Genomic DNA, 17,500 nt, shown 5'->3' on the forward strand with positions numbered 1-17,500 from the left:
GAACGAGGCAAATCTTAATCTTTTTATAGAAGCGTTTAAAAAACATAGTAATTTAATGTCGCATTTAATGACGATGCCAGTACAATTTTATAATTTCTTTTGTTTTAAGTTTTAATGATCATTGTAATAGACAATCTTACATTTTTCTGTCATCCTTTCACACATGTAAAGTGCACATGATCATCTTATATGGAAAGCTGCGCTCTATAAATTTTAAAAATATTATGGCATTTAAAAATATATTTTACTCTTTGTTGCGTTAAAAATATGTTATGTTACCAGCATTCACTTTGCTATACTTTGCCCCAATGCTTCAGTGATGTCATCAGATTATTCACGCAACAAAAATCTAAGCTAAGGGGTTTTCTCTCTGTCTGGTAAGGTACCAAAAAAAATGATGCTTGGCTTAAGGGGTGCGGTCGATTGGCCCTATTTCGGAATAGGAATACCTGGAATAGAAGTTATAAATCATATGTTCTTACGGAGCCTCATATTAAAGTTGTGAAACTCTTGCTAAAATTCTATTTTAAACATATCTTTATTATCCTTGTTACTTCAAAACGCCAGAATACCGTTAAATCATCATTCCAGGAATTCTTATTTCTGAATAGGAGCAATCGAACACACCCTGAAATAGTCCCTTTTTCGTTATTTTATAGCTCTACAAGTAGGAAAAATACCGCATGGATTTTCAGAGCAGTTGAAGATTGACTTTGACAAAGGGGACATAATCAGCCTAGCACCAGAGGCGTTTAAGGATACAGGTTTGGGAAATCTTGTGTTGAGAACGAAGTATTCAGTTTTTCGATGGTGACTCTGGGATTCTCACAATTATCCGACTGCTTCTTTGCAGTAGTCGAACCTACGTACGACCTTCCGATGATTAATTAGTTCGGATGTTCAGCCACTGATCAATAATTCTTTCGAGGACAAGGTTCGTCATTTAACCCGACAATTATCCCATGTTGCTACATCGAAATTGTCGAAATGGTGTATTCTAGCAATTGTAGCGGAAGGGTTGGTAAATTTTACTTGAACCTCCTAAAGGCACGAGGAGATGCATTTGTCGATGATGACTTTGGTATAAAAAATCCACTTGCTCCCAGTTGGGAGTGGGGCCTTTGACCTCCCCAGGACGAGCTGCATTACTGCGATTATTTGGTTTCATTCATTTTAGTTACTTCAGGATCGGATGTCATTCTCACTGCCAGAAGTTACAGTGACACAGAGAATAACGAAGTAACTGCATCAAACTGACTCATATGAAAAACACGGTCCTTCGGTGCCACAACTCAGGATGCTTTCCATTTGATACTGAACTGATCGGCCAGACCGGGCATTTGGAAGGACTAACTATACAACGCCTTCAAATTAACACATTTCGAGGATGATATATACTCCTCTAGAAGAATACGAGGGATTATCATGCAAGTGTTCCTTCAAATTATTTAATTTTCCTTGAAAACTGACGGGTCTGGCCGGCCAGTGCTGACAAAAGGAAAGCCCCCCTTATATTTTAACGTATCCACTAAAATGCGTTCGTATCACTAGTAAGATATCTCTGTAGCCCTCTAATAAAAATTGAAAACAATTGTACGTGGTTACCAACAGTTGCAAAAGTGAACCCTAATAAGGCTGCCAAATTGGGAACAACCGCGCAGAAAAGTACCAGACATTTTCTATGTCCTCTGGTCAAGATTTTACGAAAGCCATTCTGCATTACATTTGGTCGTGTGTAAGATACGCTGGCGAATCTAAGAAAAATACGTCTCATGGATCTTTGTTGCAAGCGTCATCGGCAATGGTAAATTTTGGGTTTTTTTTTTCTTTCAAAGATATGAACCGAAACTTGAAAAACTTTGAGCAAGATATACCTGATTTGCCTTTTTTTTTTTTTTTTTTTTTTTTTTTTTTTTTTTTTTTTCAGGGAGAGTTATTGTGGTTACGCTGCACCGAACAAGGGAACAAGACCTGAATTGGACGCAGTAAGTAAACTATAATTTTTCTTCTTTTATATACTGTTCATACTTTCATATATGAGTAACAGCCATTGATTAAGACACAAAGCACGTTTTGTCATTACTTGGCCTTAATCGAATCAGGAGCTCATCAAGGGAAGTCTCCTCCCTTGGAAGATTCAGCACGCGCATTGAAGGGTTGACTCAAGCATAGTTAATCTAGGCGGACTGGTCATGAATCCCTGGGAATTTCAAAAGCAGCAACAATACAGTCGCAATTAAGATGTTGAACCGACCGTGACCCTGCACAATCTTTTGTTTTTTGTTCGCAAGTTAATTTCGAATAAATTAGTCGAACCTTTTTATTGGTTATCCTGCCGAAAAAAGCGTGTTTTTGTCGGGTTTTGTTCTCGCAGGGGATTATATTGAATATTCCCCGCCAATAATAAACTGCCTGAAAAGCTGGTGGCGGCTTTTGATTGTAACAGGGGAGTGCAGGGCTGAGTTATCCCCCTGCAGTTATTCCCCTCAAAACATCAAATACACTACAATATTCCTGCACCAAATAACACTTCCATTTTATTGAATCATTTATTAACATTATCAGACCGAGACTCAGTCTCTTGCCCCAACTTTCGCGCGGCCAGTTTGCGGCAAATCGTTTCGAAGCTCTTTTGTCGAACGGGAACGCTTGCAGCGCAGGCTATAGCGAGCCATGCGAGTCACACAGTTATTGACAGCTGACTGTTCTAAACGGTGCTTATACTTAAAATGCTGTTTATCAGTGCTATTTGAAATGGGTGCTTAGACTTAAAGTTGAAAGTGTTTACATAACTGTGGTCGCTTGGAAGCATCTTCATTAGCTTACCGGGATTGCAGTTTTTGCGCCGGTTAGACCACTAATTAACGGTTGAGAACATAAATATTGAATTGAATCGAATTGACTTTCTACGTGTATCGAATCAACTTTGATGATGTCTCGAAACGACTTCAATTTGTATCGAAACGACTTTGTATCGAAACGACCGTAAACCGTAGAGAATTGCGCTCTAGCGCCCATTCATCCCATACTCTTGTATGCCAAGCCGTCGACTTTCGTGTACTTTGTGGAAATCGTTCTCTTTTCCTTTCCTCAACCTCTTCCTGTGTCACTTTTTCAATACCACGTGGCGATACTCCAACCTTCTTCCTAGTTTCTCCCACTTTTTACTGGACTCACTCCGCGCTACTTCTTCGAATAATTCTGTCACTGTTTCCCTTACATCTAAACCATCAAAATGATCTGCTGGCACATCCAACAAACTTTCATCTTGACTGAATAGTACCAGAAAAACTGCTTTGAGTGACGAAATTATCATCACTGGAGTCCGATTCACTCATACTGCGACATCAGCTGAACTTGATCAAGCCGGTAATCTACAGTGCAAATTACAACACGAGGCAAGCTACACTTAAATATTCAACTCAGACCATGACAATTTTGTTTTCGCAATTTTTCACGCACATGGATGTAATTTAAGTCCCTAGAGACTACATATATCTGTTTCTTTACAAGTCTTCATCAAGCTGTTTTGCCGACATCTCAAACAACAGTGAATTTTCTAGAAAACCTCACCAATGTGTAAAATAAGCATTTTATCGGCTTTTCACTCGGGGACATCAGATTTATTCACCTCTGGTTCCCGCCCGAGGGCGATCTGATATCCCCTCGTTTCAAGCAAATAACCCTTACTTAGATTAATTTCCCGCGAATGAGACTCCGCAGGAGCCTGACGACCAATTACAAGATACTAACTTGATGTCATAGCGTCACCGAACGGGAACTGTCTTTGTTTTTATTTTGCGGAAAAGGTAGTTTAAAAATAGATTGGTCTGTACAAATGCCGTGACATTGACCAATTCGGCTAACTCAATGTTGTACCCAGTTCAAATCTCTCTGGGTTAAGATTCTTTGTGTGTTGAAGTTGCATGACCATGAAGCATTTACATTAAATTATATGGAAATGCTTTGAACAAAACGTTTTATTCCCAAAAAATTTCAATTGGGTACAACACTGAGTTAGCCGAGTTGGTCTATTGGCTTAGTAGTGAAAGTTGTTCGTTCCTAGTCATGGGCTTCTTGTATTATTCAGTCGTTACGCGCGGCTGCCTAATACCGGTAATGATATTGTTTTGTACCAAAAACCTATAAGGGTTGAAACGTGTAACGCGCGTTCACAGCTTCCGAATATTCAGTGCGAACTGATTGGTTGAATGTTTCAGTGCTAAGTACCATATTTGGAAACCCCTCGCTCTTGTTGTTCCAAATATGGTACTTAGCAAATCGAATATTCAGAAGCCTGTTTCCCAGCACACAAGGGGCCGTTACACGTTTCAGCCCTTATGGGTTTCTGTTTGTACTGAAAGAGATGTTATAGGTTTATCACGGTGAATGAAATGTAGAGATGTATTTTTTCATTGCGACTCGGGGATACTCGAAAAAAAATCCAAGTACTCTTTTGCAGGACTTGAACTTACGACCTTCCAAGCGTCCGAATTAGTAAACGGAAGGTCGTCGGTTCGACTTCCGCAAAGGAGCACTCGGATTTTTTCCAAACATCCCCGAGCCACCATCTAACACGAGTCTGGTGAGTATCCGAACAAGTAATCGGAAGGTCGTCGGTTCGACTCCCGCAAAAGAATACTCGGATTTTTTCCGAGTATCAACATAGAAAAAACAAATCTCTTGAGATAATATTTTTTTCCAAGCCCGACAGTGACATTTCTTTCTCTAAATTGGTTTTAACTGAAAGGTATAGACTGGTCTCCAATGTTATCGGAGTGGCACTCAGACCTGAGTACAACAAGACCTTCCCACATCTTATCAACATTACTTTAAATCACGCAAAGGTAAGGCTTCGCAGATTGCGTTACTCTTATCGCTTCTTGGCGTATAGTTACTGTTACACTCGGCACCTTTTTTTGCAACTTGTCTCGCAATTTTGTTGCAACAAAAGTTCATACACTGCGAAACAAGTTGCTTGACAGGTTTCAGTTTACACTAGGCAACATTTTATGCAACTTAGGGGGTGTTTACATGATACCGGGGCGATTTTCGCACCGGCGCGAGTTCAATCCTGTTCCCTCTCTTAGCTCTGTATTTGTTTACATGATATCACCGAAAAGAGTCATACTGGGGCGACTCTCACCGGCGCGAGTTCACCCCGGTTGCTGCACCGGAGCGAAAATTTCGTTCCGGCGCGAAATCTCGCAACGGTATCATGTAAGCGAGGGACGACCACTCGTTTCGGTGTGAGATCGGGCTCCCGATGGGCTGGAACGGGTAGCACATGCGCACTTTTCGTGATAAACGCCATATTGGTAACTTGGATTCACGCTTGTATTCTATCGATATGTGGTGTCCCTTCACCTCGTCATCATATAAACGCAGTATCAAGAAGTCACCCCTGTGTGAAACTCGCGCCGGTGCGAGTTTTCTCATGTAAACACCCCCTTGTCATGTTTTCAACGGATAATCACATGAGGTTAAAGGAACATTTTAATTGGCTGGTGCCGTAAACTGTCGCGACAGGACAGATTTTACACTGCGCAATGCCTGGAAATTTTGCCGCAATAGGCCACTTCGAAAAATACCATTATACTCTTTGTTTGTCCCCCCAAATTTTGGACTTACAAACTAGGGACTTACAATGGTCCCGAGAGAAAACGAAAACAATGCTTATTCAAAATTTGAGGGGAGAAACAAAGAGTATTGTGGTATTTTCCGAAGTGGCCTATGTTACCTGAAGCGTTGCCGAAAGTAGAACTAAATTGTACTTTCCGCAACGGTTTCTGCAACTTGTTTCGCAACGTTTTTGGCCGCTGCAAGGTATTTTACATTGTGGAATGTTTCGTGCAACTTGTCTCCCCATGGCGTTAAGAGACAAGTTGCACGAAAATTTGCGAACTGTTACAGCGCCTTAACTCGACCCAGGCAATAATTGAAGACACGAAATGACTTTTCTAAATTACCCTTTGAGCTGCGTTGCAATTCTTACAAAAAATTCAATGGTAAAATATATCACTTCACCGAAATGTTAACAAATGCAGAAATTTAGAATTATTATAAAATTTATCTTGTCAAAAATCTGGTCAAAATCGCGTGCCTTATAGCAGCACAAAGCACTGAAAGCAACAAATTGGATTACAATGGTGCCATTTTACTGCCAAGACCAGAATGCTGTGTTAAAATGTGTTATTCCGAAATCTTTCGGCTTAGGAAATCGCTGCGCCGCCTCGCTGGAATTAATTATCCCGATCTATGACTATAGCTACTAGCCTTTAACGAAAATTTGTTGTTTTCTTAGATCACAAAAGAAAACGTTGAAAGAAAGTGCGTCTTTTGGAATGAGGACAACAAGTGGGTTTTATCATAAATAAATCTTAAATGGCGTCGTTATACAGCGTTAGACAGAGTAAAATCTATCAAGCCTCACTCCCAGGGGTCAATGGAGATATTATAATTTTTGAGTGGATGTAGAGGTCGTTAACTCGTTGACTCCTGAACCCCACCCCCCTAATGAGTAAAATCGTCTGGCATTAAACAGGGTATGTGTCTCCATTTGCTTGTCAATTTTACATGTAAAATAGTTGAACAAATTAACGTTGATGCCTGCGCTAATTTCCGCTTTGTAAACGGTCATTGCCATTTCTAACGGTCGATGCCTTTCTTAGGTTGCGTTTGATTGATCCTATTCCGGAATAAGAATACGCGGAGCGATAATTTAAAAGGGTATGTCTGGCGTTTTGAAGCAAAAAGGATTGTAAAGATACAACACTTCAACTTAGAGACTCAGAGGCTAAACTTGAGTTTCCTATGCCGCGCACAAATTATGGAAAACGTTGCTTTTTACTCGTGGATATATCCACGAGTTTTGGTGAGAATCTTTACACAAATTGTCACTCCTGCGTAACCAAAAGTTCGATCTAATTAGGATGGATAATCACAACACAGCTTAGAAAGCTGTGACTTCCTGTTCGCTAGGTTGTGCCCCGCTCCGGGCTCCGCTATTGCTGTTTGTGGCTTTTATGGCTTTCTTTGGAGCACCTTCAGCTGCATTTAGAAGCAAGAGACTGAAGAATTAAAGAAATGGCGTTCTTCGGAGGTGAAGCAAAAGATTCTGAACAATTACACATTGGTGCGAGTAATTGCGCACCGTCTTTCACTCACAAACGCGCAGACTTTAATTAATACATGTCGAAATGGAATCAACAGACCCATGGTGAGAAGACAGTCTCTGTCGATCCCCTAAGCTCACGAGGGATTAATAAATTCCATTTGGAAGGTGATTTTCATTTGGAGAGTGACATTGAAGCTATTAAAGTATACCAATGTTTATCAAAGCTATATATCACGACGTTTTGCAAGCTATGAGTCATCAAAGCCATATGAATCCATCTTGAACAACATCAGTAACATGGAAAACAGTGAGGCAACCAAGCAACCCGTGATTCCAGACACTAGTACTTGTGTGGAGGACCATAATGACGAACTGTCGAAAGACTGGGTCTTTGATTATTATGTAAGGAAACTGATGAGGTATCCGTACCAATCTCCCGCGATAGAGCAAGGGCTAAGTCCGTTCGTAAATGCAAACATGCTCCCCGGGACAGGGACAGAAAACCTTCCAGAATTCCTTACAAGAAAACGTCGAGCTTGTTTCATGAAGACAGAGTAATTAGAAAGTGTATGGCTGCATTATTTAAAGAAGAACGAACCAATCTCGTCTGAGTTAAGAAAGTGCTTGCTTATGGAAAATAATATTATATTGCAGTAAGAATGTCTAGACCTAGACCGCAACTCACACGTAATAAATCTTCGAGAGTAGGAGATTCTAATAGTCATCTTTATCATATTACCCGCAGGACTCCAAAACACAAAAAAGACTTGTCAGTTCTATTGTGTATTCAAGATCAATCTGTTACTAAGCATTCAGCAAAATTGAACGAACAAAATGATAGTTATTGTCTATCAAGAGAAAAGCTATTGATATCAGGAGACATTGAATGGCACCCAGGCCCTGTTGCTCATGAGAAATCCTTCTATGGCAATGTCACAGGCTCAGTTAGCTCAGAAAAGATTGAAGGCACTAGAATGTACCTTAGACGGTTCATCATGTGCTTCTTTTCTTCTGTTGTCCACAAGTTACATTATATATATAATGATCAGTCCTATCACATAAACGTGCATTCTGCTGTAGTTGAATACATCAGAAACAACCGTCAAAGATTTATTGGACCCATTACAGAGCAATGTGGGTGTGTTGTCACAGCAACCAGTACATAGTGTGGTGCACTTATTGTGCAAGCAGTTTCTGATACATTAAATGTTAGAATACATATAAATGAATCCATTGAGGGGTGGGCAACAGTAAATGTTATCAGTCCCATAACCGAACAGCAGGGAACCGTGACTGTTATTAACATTGGGCATCTAGATGAAAGACACTATGTTTCAGTAGTTCAGTTAGATTATTATAATGACAGTATTTCAGGTTATGAAATCAGCAGTGCTACCAATGTCAACAATTATTTAGAGGTAATAGTCAATTAGTTTTAACCATGGCCAAAAAATGATGTGTGTCAATAATAATTTCTGCAAAGCAGTGGCAAAAAGAGCTTATATGAGAGAATCTATCAAGATTCAAAAGAGACAAAATAAAGAGTTCAAGGAAAAGAAAAACAATGTGAAACGCCAAAAAAGATCTTAAAATATTGAAGCAGCAACGGAATATGAAAAGCAAACATTTCGTAAGGGAAAAGCGTCCAATCAAAAAATACATGTATCAGAGAACTAAACAGAAAAGCACAGAACCATTTTAAGGAAAGCTATGCAGAGCTCAAGTCTAAACCAAACTGAAATTTTTCAGGGTCAAGACTTTCTTAGACATTCCATGCCAAAAGTGATTCAGTCTTTTCAGGATAAGTTAAAACATGGCCCTGAATATATATGCAAGGCTTACTGTGATCAGTTATGGTTCAGATCATCTATCTGTAAGTATAACAGTAGCAAATATAGTGGTAAATATTCGCAAATTTTGTTGGATGAATGTATAACTGGCACAAAAAGTGTTGATAATACTGAATGGATTTGCTCTATACTTGCCTAACCTGGTGAGATTAACAATATGACCTGGCACTAAACAACTGATCAGATCTTATTCAAAAAGACACTGTCACCTGTGCTAGGAACTTTGAACATATGGTACACGGCTCTTTATGAAGGATGTGTTTAAGAGTAATCTTATTCCTACATTGGAGAAATATAGTAGTCAGACGTATTTTACAGGGTTGAATTCCAGCAAACTAAGGGGATCACGTCACATATATACATGCATTATTTTGGGTACCTAGTTGCATATGAGAGCCCCCGTGCTATTACACAATTATCCAGCTGCTAAATCACACTGACTAATGCATAAAGAAAACTTCAGCCTGCCAGTTTTAAACAATCGCGGTAACTTTCATATCCACGAGTAACGACAGTAACACTTTGATTGTTATAGCGGTGCACTGTTATGGAATAGTTCGCCAATCATTTTGCGAAAATCAGATCAGACTCCCTAGGATATTTTTCAAGGGAAATTGACCAACTATATAGTATTTGCCGGTCGGGCTCCCACACTGCAATTTTGTAAAACAGTATAGTTTTAATGAAATTATTTGTTGTAATATAAACTAAAGATTTTACCGTGTATAAATAAAAAAAGTGTATTTACACTGTATGTATAATTAATTGTTAGGGTTAGGTTCATTTAAATACTTTAAAATTGCAATGTTTGGAGTGCTTTTCTCGGTAGTCTAGTGCGTAATTGGGTTTTCCCTAGCCTGCAACCATTGCACCGAATTCGACATCCTTCACCCAACTTTTTCATAAAGTTCTTGCAAACGACAAGCTTAAGAGAGAGAATTGTTCTAAATGTCCACCAAATGGCAACGACCGTTTACGAAACGGAAATTTGCACTTGACGGCTACGGCATCGGTAACACCACAAAACAATAACATAAGTGGTTAAAAGACAAGAAACGATCGTGCTGCACCTGCGTCTCGCATTTTAGCATATAATTTGGCGGCAAACGCAAAAAAATGGCGGGAAAATCATGGTCACGTGGTCACTTTTGCCGTTCGAGTCTCGCGTAATCGTCAATGCCAAAATCTCTCTAATGTGAAGATTCCCACTACACACTACAACGGGGGAATACAAATGGGAGTCTTTCGTTCTCTGTTTTTAAGTTAAACTGCTCGTGTCAATTTTATTTAGTTTTAGGATACTTCGCCCAAATTCTAGACTTAATGTAAGATTGTACATCTTGACGTGACGATTGCCTTGACATCGGTGATGTTGTAGATCGTTTTCTTATTTTGTACAAAATATACGAGCACCCAGACTCTATGGTATTGCTTGGGATACAACGAAAAACGCCCGGTCGGGATAAATCCATCTTAAAGTAACAAGAATTTTTGCCTTGTTAGTTCGTCCAACGGTTCATGGTCAAGTGAGGGTTGCTATTTACTGGACGAGACATCGCTCGAGCGTACGGTGTGCAGCTGTAATCACCTGACTAGCTTCGCTGTTTTGATGCAGTTCCCGATCGATTCTTCACAGCAGGTATACTTTTTCAATGGTTGCAATTAAATTTACATCTCCTAAACTTTACTGATTGATTGATTGATTGATTGATTGATTGATTGATTGATTGATTGATTGATTAATCGATTGACAACGGCACAACTACCACAACATTTAGTTGTAGTGACAAATTTTGAATATAATCCATTTGCCCTGAAATTGCTCATTACTTGAAAAAACAAACAAAAAGGTATGCAACCCATATACTGAAGATAAGTACAAGAAGTAATATGCTACTACAGAGCAAAGTGCAGTAAGGAAGGACTAGAGGGGCTGATTATTTTCTTGAAGGAGATTTCACGTGTTTTGTTTCATGACGCGATATAAATTGAATTCACTTCAAAGATCATTAATAATTAATGAGTCGTGAGCCAAAGAGCCTATCAAAACATCTATAAAACGTCACGTGGATGAGCTTTAAACCCGATAAAACACTCCTAATTAGGATTCTTTATATAAAGAATATTAGGGAGGCCCGACTTGTTTTTTTGTATTCACTATACGGCTTTCTCATATCCTATAATACTCTTGTTTACCCCCCAAAATTCTGCATAATCGTCAGTTTTCGAATTCTCTTGGGACATGAAGATGTCCCAAGAGAAATCGAAAGCAAAGCCTATGCAAAGTTTTGGAGATAAAAGAGGTGTATTATGGGATTTAAGAAAGTTGAGAATACTAATATTTTGAACCGATGTTCGGATTCCCAAAGGAAACGCTATTTGTGCAATGTTTTTGAAGCCGTCAAAAAAACTCGCAGCACGTGCTTTATCGGGTCTAAAAACACTGCTGCTCGTTTTCTTGAAACAGAACATAACTGCTGACCCAAAGTAAGCCCAATTATAACGATGAAGGAAAAACGAAATCTGATATGTTCTTATCAAACGAGTTGATAAGATCATAACAAAAATTACTCCATCGTTCGTGTTTCCATGGCAACTTCTGTATTGCTCTCTATAACCTCTATGGCACCTATTTATACATTTGCCACTGACCAATAGGAAATGCGGTATTCCGTTGAGTATATGCTGTACATTGCTGTACATACGGGGAGAGCTACTGAAATTTAAATAGACCAAACAGAATTCACCGAGCGGCAAAACTGTGCTATCCAACGTCACGTCAATTGTTGCGCAATTAAAGGGACAGAAAACTAAATGATTTTGTGGCAATTTTTCGTCAATAAACTTTGGTGCCAAAACTGTGTTGCTAGCGAGCGGCGAATCGAACGTCAGCTGTTGTCCTTTGGCTGTTATTTGTGCTTTTTCTAACTATTTTAAAGACGAGTGTAGTCTAGTATTTTCGAATGAATTGTAAGAAGACGTCAAAACAGTATTGATAATGTATTTACCTGTTTTAACTTCGCGAAAAATGACTTTGATGGCGTCCTTCGACAAACAGCCTCGTTTACGCTCAGAAATGCAACTTTCCCGGTGAAAGGACAAAGGCTTAACAGGATAGCACAGTTTTGACTGCCGTGCGCACTGCGCGGTTTCCGTATGCACGTTTGATTAATTGATCGATTATTTCAGAATCTTTGATTACATTTTTTGGCTCATTACGATCGTTATTAATATGCCAACGAGAACCTAAGTGGCTGCTGAAACAATGACTTTTTTTGTTCCATGGTTGGCAAACTTGAATGCCAAAAAAATGTGACGTCAATGTTTGCAAACATGAAATATCGCTGTTAGCTAAAAAATCATTACTAAGAATAGAACGTCCATTACACATACCAATGTAATTGGCCGAAGTGAAAAATACCATAATGATGCTCTTTGTTCTTTCCCCACCCTCCCCACCGGATTTTGAAAAGCATTGTTTTTGTTTTCTCTTGAGAGCATTGTAAGTCCCAACAGAAACAGGAAACGATGCTTATGCAAAATTTGGGGGAAAAAACAAAGAGTATTATGGTATTTTCCGACTCGCCTATTGAGTGGTTGATTATGTAAATTTTTTCAAAGACGCATAAAATTGCACGAGTCAGTTGGGTGAGTGCAATTTGGAAACTTTGAAGGCAAAAACGAAACTAAGCCGAAAATTTACGCAGGGCGTTTCTCCTGGAAAGCCCGAATTAGGCATAAGCGGTGCAGCCAACCAATTCAATTAATTTTATAAATAGAAACTGGTTATAAAAAATGGAATTTTTTTGTTTCAGCCGCTGATTTCAAAAAAGGATAAGCTTGCCTTATCGGTGATAACGTATGTCGGATGTATCTTGTCGATGACTGGAGAACTTCTTCTTATCCTAATTTATGTTGTGTTCATGTAAGTAAACTACTTTTTATAAGAAAATTTTTATGACAACGTTCAAGCTGAGATTAACCAAAATTCTAAAAAAAGACTAAAAGCTCAGAATCAGTGAAGTGCCTCTCTATTTTGCTCATTTTTTGTGTTGTTTTTGCGAGCAGTATAAATAAAATACACCCATATCACTCAATGAACAAACAAAAGATTTTGCCCGTCTAGCCTCTCATTCAATGTGAGGCTGGACGAGCAAAAACAATGCAAAGACAAAGCCTTTATTCCCCATGGACTCCAAAATGGCCGCCGAGTGATAAAGGTGAATAGCGGAGCTCCCTCGCGCCGACGGTGCGCGCGCGGAGCACCATGGGTAAGAAAATATGGCAACCCATCTGTGCGAGAAAATTTGGTTTTGGTCACCGTACGTAAAAACTCAGAATCAGTGCAGTGCCTCTCTATTTTGCTCATTTTTTGTTTTGTTTTTGCCAGGAGTATAAATAAAAGTAAAAGAAACTTAAAAATGTTGGGTAACAGGATAATTAACTCAAATACGTTCTTTTTCAATAGCGGAGCTCCTCGCGCCGATGGTGCGCGCGCGGAGCACCATGGGTAAGAAAATATGGCAACTCATCTGTGCGAGAAAATTTGGTTTTGGTCACCGTACGTCCACCCCTCCTTGTATGCCAATGTGACCAGTATCACGTTACCATATCGCGGGCTCAAGTTTAGAGTTTTGAAGGAAGCAACCGTGGACAATCTTTCTGTCGGTGTACGTTGGATCAGTGGCTTGATCTGATCGGCGTAATTACAATTTGAGAAACTAAATATTTTAAGCAAGAGCCGATAGAACGTAGATTTGATTTTAGTGGTGTACTATATTTCGGCTGGCCAAACCAGCCTTCTTTAGGTACAATGAGAGTTTACATTGAATTGCTTCTATGTACATACATACAGTAAATGGATGTTGACGTAGTACTGGAAAAAATATGATAAAACATGTTAGTTACAACGAATTTGAATTTAAATACTAAGAGTAACGGAAATGACTCTAAATAATAAAGTGAAATCCAATACATTTCTTCGCGGATATTAAGACCGTTGGGATCAATTGTCCTGCCTTTTGAAATTAAAAAGAGCTTCCCTGGCCTTACGGATCGAGTCTCTGTTAGAAAATATTTTTTCGATCGGAATTAATTGCATGTTCTTAGAGAATCCTTAGAGCCCACCGTTTTATAGACGGTCTTACAAAAATATTTTATTGGTCTACCGCAGTGAAATTTCTTTGGAATATTGTAGGCCCTGCAGTGCCACATTTCAAGATACAGGAGTACATCGATTTAAACACACTAGATTCCTGATGCTTGTATTAAGTTGTCGTCCATGGCTGATTATGCTAGTAACCCGGCTAGATCTCGGTGTTCCCCTGAGACCCAACACAGTGTACAAAGCATTGTAACTCACCTGTCACGCAACAGCGCAACGAGAGCCAGCGCTTCTCTTATTGGACGCGGGAAAGACTGGTCTGCGCGAAGTTATCTCAGGTCTATTCCACTTTCTTGCCATGTTGGAAAAAAAGGTTACGACCTTCCCAGTTTTTACTTGGCCAACGCGCGTTCTCTTGAAAAGAAGTTCGACGAGCTTACTGCTCAGCTTCTATCTACTCGCATGGATATCGCAGTCATCACTGAGTCATGGTTTAATGATAGGATTGATGATAGTGTCCTTACCATCCCGGGTTATGTTTTACAGCGGCGAGACCGTCCAACTCGTGGAGGTGGTGTCTGCACTTTTGTCTCATCTAGCATCCCCTTCAAAAGGAGGTCTGACCTTGAGTCACCAGACCACGAATGTATGTGGCTATGGCTTCGCCCTCCGCGCCTGCCCCGTCCATTCTCTGGCATCATCGTTGGTGCTATGTATTTTCCGGATGCACCCGCTGACGAACAGCGGGCTCGTGCTAGTTATATCATCGAGTGTATTGACTCTGTTAAGTCCGCACATCCAGACTGCGGGGTGGTTCTTTTAGGTGATTTTAACACTCTGGACGTTAAGAACATTCTAACAAACCACACCCTAAAACAGCTTGTCCGCGAGCCCACTAGGGGTAATAGTGTTTTAGACTTAGTGATATCAAATTTAGCTTCTTGCTATAACAAGCCTGTTGTAAGCGCGCACTTAGGGTCTTCTGACCACTGGTTCACTGGGTACCCAACTCTAACTATGGCTCTAGCAAATTGACGGCTAAGAAAAAAGTAGTTAAAATGCGTCGCTTTCCTGAGTCGGCTCTCAATGCTTTTGGGAGATAGGTTAGTGCACATAGCTGGTTTGCACACACATGCGCAGTTGATTACTTACCGGTGGACGATCTGACAACGTCGGTTTCTGACGACCTCTGCAACGCAATCAACATCTACTTCCCGGCTAAGAGTGTTAAAATACATCCGACTGACAAACCCTGGATGTCTGCCGAAATTAAATCGCTAATTTTGGAGTGGCAGCGCGCGTATCATTCTGGATCTAATGAAAAATGGCGACTCCTCAGGAATAAAGTGCGCATGGCAATCTGTAAGCGCAAGAAGGAATTCTTCGCCCGCAAGGTGAAGAGTCTTAAAACATCAGACCCTAGAAGCTGGTGGAGCCTGGTGAGTAAGCTTGCTGGCAAATCTTCTACTGATTCCGAGTTAAGCTATCCTGACGATCATGGCAACATTATCTCGGGTAAAACCCATGCCACTCGTCTGAAAAATTATTTTATATCCGTCACATCTGACATCCAACCATTCGATTGCGCCGCCCTCCCTGCATACTTACCATCGTCGGATCAACCTCCAACTATTACCACCTCAGCTGTATGTCGTAAGCTACTTGGTCTTAGTGCCTACAAGGCTTCAGGGCCGGATGGTATTCCTGCGCGCCTCCTCAAAAAATTCGCACTCGAGCTTGCCGAACCGGTAACTGCGATCTTTAATTGCTCAGTGTCATATGGCGTGTTTCCAGAACGGTGGAAGGACTCCCATCTAACACCCGTCCCAAAGGTCAAACCGGTCGCAGGTGATGGGGACCTAAGACCTATCGCCCTGACCCCAGTGCTCTCTAAGGTGCTAGAAGATTTCTTCGTCGAGTGGCTGATAGACGACGTTAAACACCATATTGACCCTCAACAGTTCGGCAGCCTTAAAGGTACTTCTACAACCTACTGCCTTCTGGATAGCTGCACAGCTGGCTGTCGTCTCTTGACTGCCCTGGCAAGTTCCTCCGCGTGTGCTTTCTAGACTTTAGTAAAGCATTTGATCATATTGGCCATACCATCTTGGTGACCAAGCTAATCCATCTAGGTGTTAGAGGTTGGTTGATCAGTTGGATATGCAGCTTTCTCAGTGGTCGCCGCCAGGCTGTTAAGCTCTTGGACTCCATCTCAGGGTGGATGCCCGTACATGCTGGTGTCCCCCAGGGCACCAAATTGGGTCCAATCCTCTTTTTGATAATGATTAATGACCTCGCTATTCACTCTCCCCTCCGCTCGAGCCACTGGAAGTACGTCGACGACGTTACAATATCTGAGGTCACCAGTTTGGTCGAGGGGTCATCTCTGCAGAACGACATCAACTGCATTTCGCAATGGACCCAGCAGAACAACATGAACCTCAACCCTAAAAAATGCAAGATCATGACCATTTGTCCCCTCAAAACCAAGCCTGTCTCTCCAATGCTGACCATCAATAATTTACCTCTAGAGGCTGTGTCATCTTACAAAGTACTTGGTCTGGCCCTGTGTGACACCCTAAAGTGGAACGATAACACCAACGAAATCGTTTCCAAGGCGTCTAAGCGACTGCACATTCTCAGGGTCTTGAAGCGCGCCGGAGTCCCTCCAGTGGACCTTGTCACCATCTATAGCGCCCTGGTTCGCTCTGTCCTAGAATACTCTTCTGTTGTCTGGGCTACTTGCCTTCCTCGCTTCCTCATTGACCAGCTTGAAGCTATCCAGAAGAGGGCCCTGCGAATTGTATACCCTGACCTTGACTATCAACAGGCTCTTGAACAAGCCAACATTACCAGTTTAGAGGATAGACGCACCCACCTGTGTCTTAAAGTGTGGCACAATATCAAAAATAACCCGGATGGCCAGCTGCAGCGCAGTTCTAGCCGCTTCCAGTATAGAACAAAACGCATCGGTTCTAGTTTTTTCCCAGCAATGGCGAAAATTAACTAATCTTACGAGTCTAGTTATCTCTAGTATTGTCTTTTATCTATCTCTGAATTGTAAATAACTTATAAATAGCCTGTAATCCCAGTCCCTTTGAAACAAATGTAATTTTATCTTTAGTTGTAACTTATGTAAGCACATTGTATTTCATAGTTTTTATGCCACCATGTGTATTTTAATAAACCATTATTATTATTATTATTATTATTATTTTTTATTTTTTTTTATTTTTTTTATTTTTTTATTATTTTTTTTTAATTTCATTTGAAAAATCACCGAATTACGTATCATTTAGTAATTTCAAAAGTTTGACCGGTTGCCTCACTCAGTGTCATGTAGAAACAGCATAAGAAATAAAGTCGATTGTTTTAAGCTATTGAATTACTTTGTCCGTAGGAAATTCAAAGCTGAAGGAAAACAGATTC

At 40.4% G+C, this 17,500-nt stretch overlaps 1 protein-coding gene across 10 annotated transcripts in view; it reads left to right on the top strand.

The window, feature by feature from the left end:
* The window catches only part of LOC138003611 (adhesion G protein-coupled receptor L3-like), an 81,487-nt gene that overhangs the window by 42,161 nt on the left and 21,826 nt on the right, over positions 1 to 17,500 (top strand). For all 10 annotated transcript variants that reach the window (XR_011123620.1, XR_011123621.1, XM_068849771.1 and 7 more), the window contains exons 6-12: positions 660 to 764; positions 1,928 to 1,985; positions 4,751 to 4,847; positions 6,305 to 6,357; positions 10,471 to 10,606; positions 12,783 to 12,892; positions 17,472 to 17,500. The exon at positions 17,472 to 17,500 is cut by the window's right edge and continues 74 nt beyond it. Coding sequence is in view for 8 of the 10 variants with exons in the window: in XM_068849771.1 (XP_068705872.1) it covers positions 660 to 764; positions 1,928 to 1,985; positions 4,751 to 4,847; positions 6,305 to 6,357; positions 10,471 to 10,606; positions 12,783 to 12,892; positions 17,472 to 17,500 (588 nt within the window). In the remaining 2 variants the exon portion in view is untranslated. The remainder of the gene's footprint in view (positions 1 to 659; positions 765 to 1,927; positions 1,986 to 4,750; positions 4,848 to 6,304; positions 6,358 to 10,470; positions 10,607 to 12,782; positions 12,893 to 17,471) is intronic.

This window comes from Montipora foliosa, chromosome 5, assembly GCF_036669935.1.
Source record: "Montipora foliosa isolate CH-2021 chromosome 5, ASM3666993v2, whole genome shotgun sequence".
Taxonomy (NCBI): Eukaryota; Metazoa; Cnidaria; class Anthozoa; order Scleractinia; family Acroporidae; genus Montipora; species Montipora foliosa.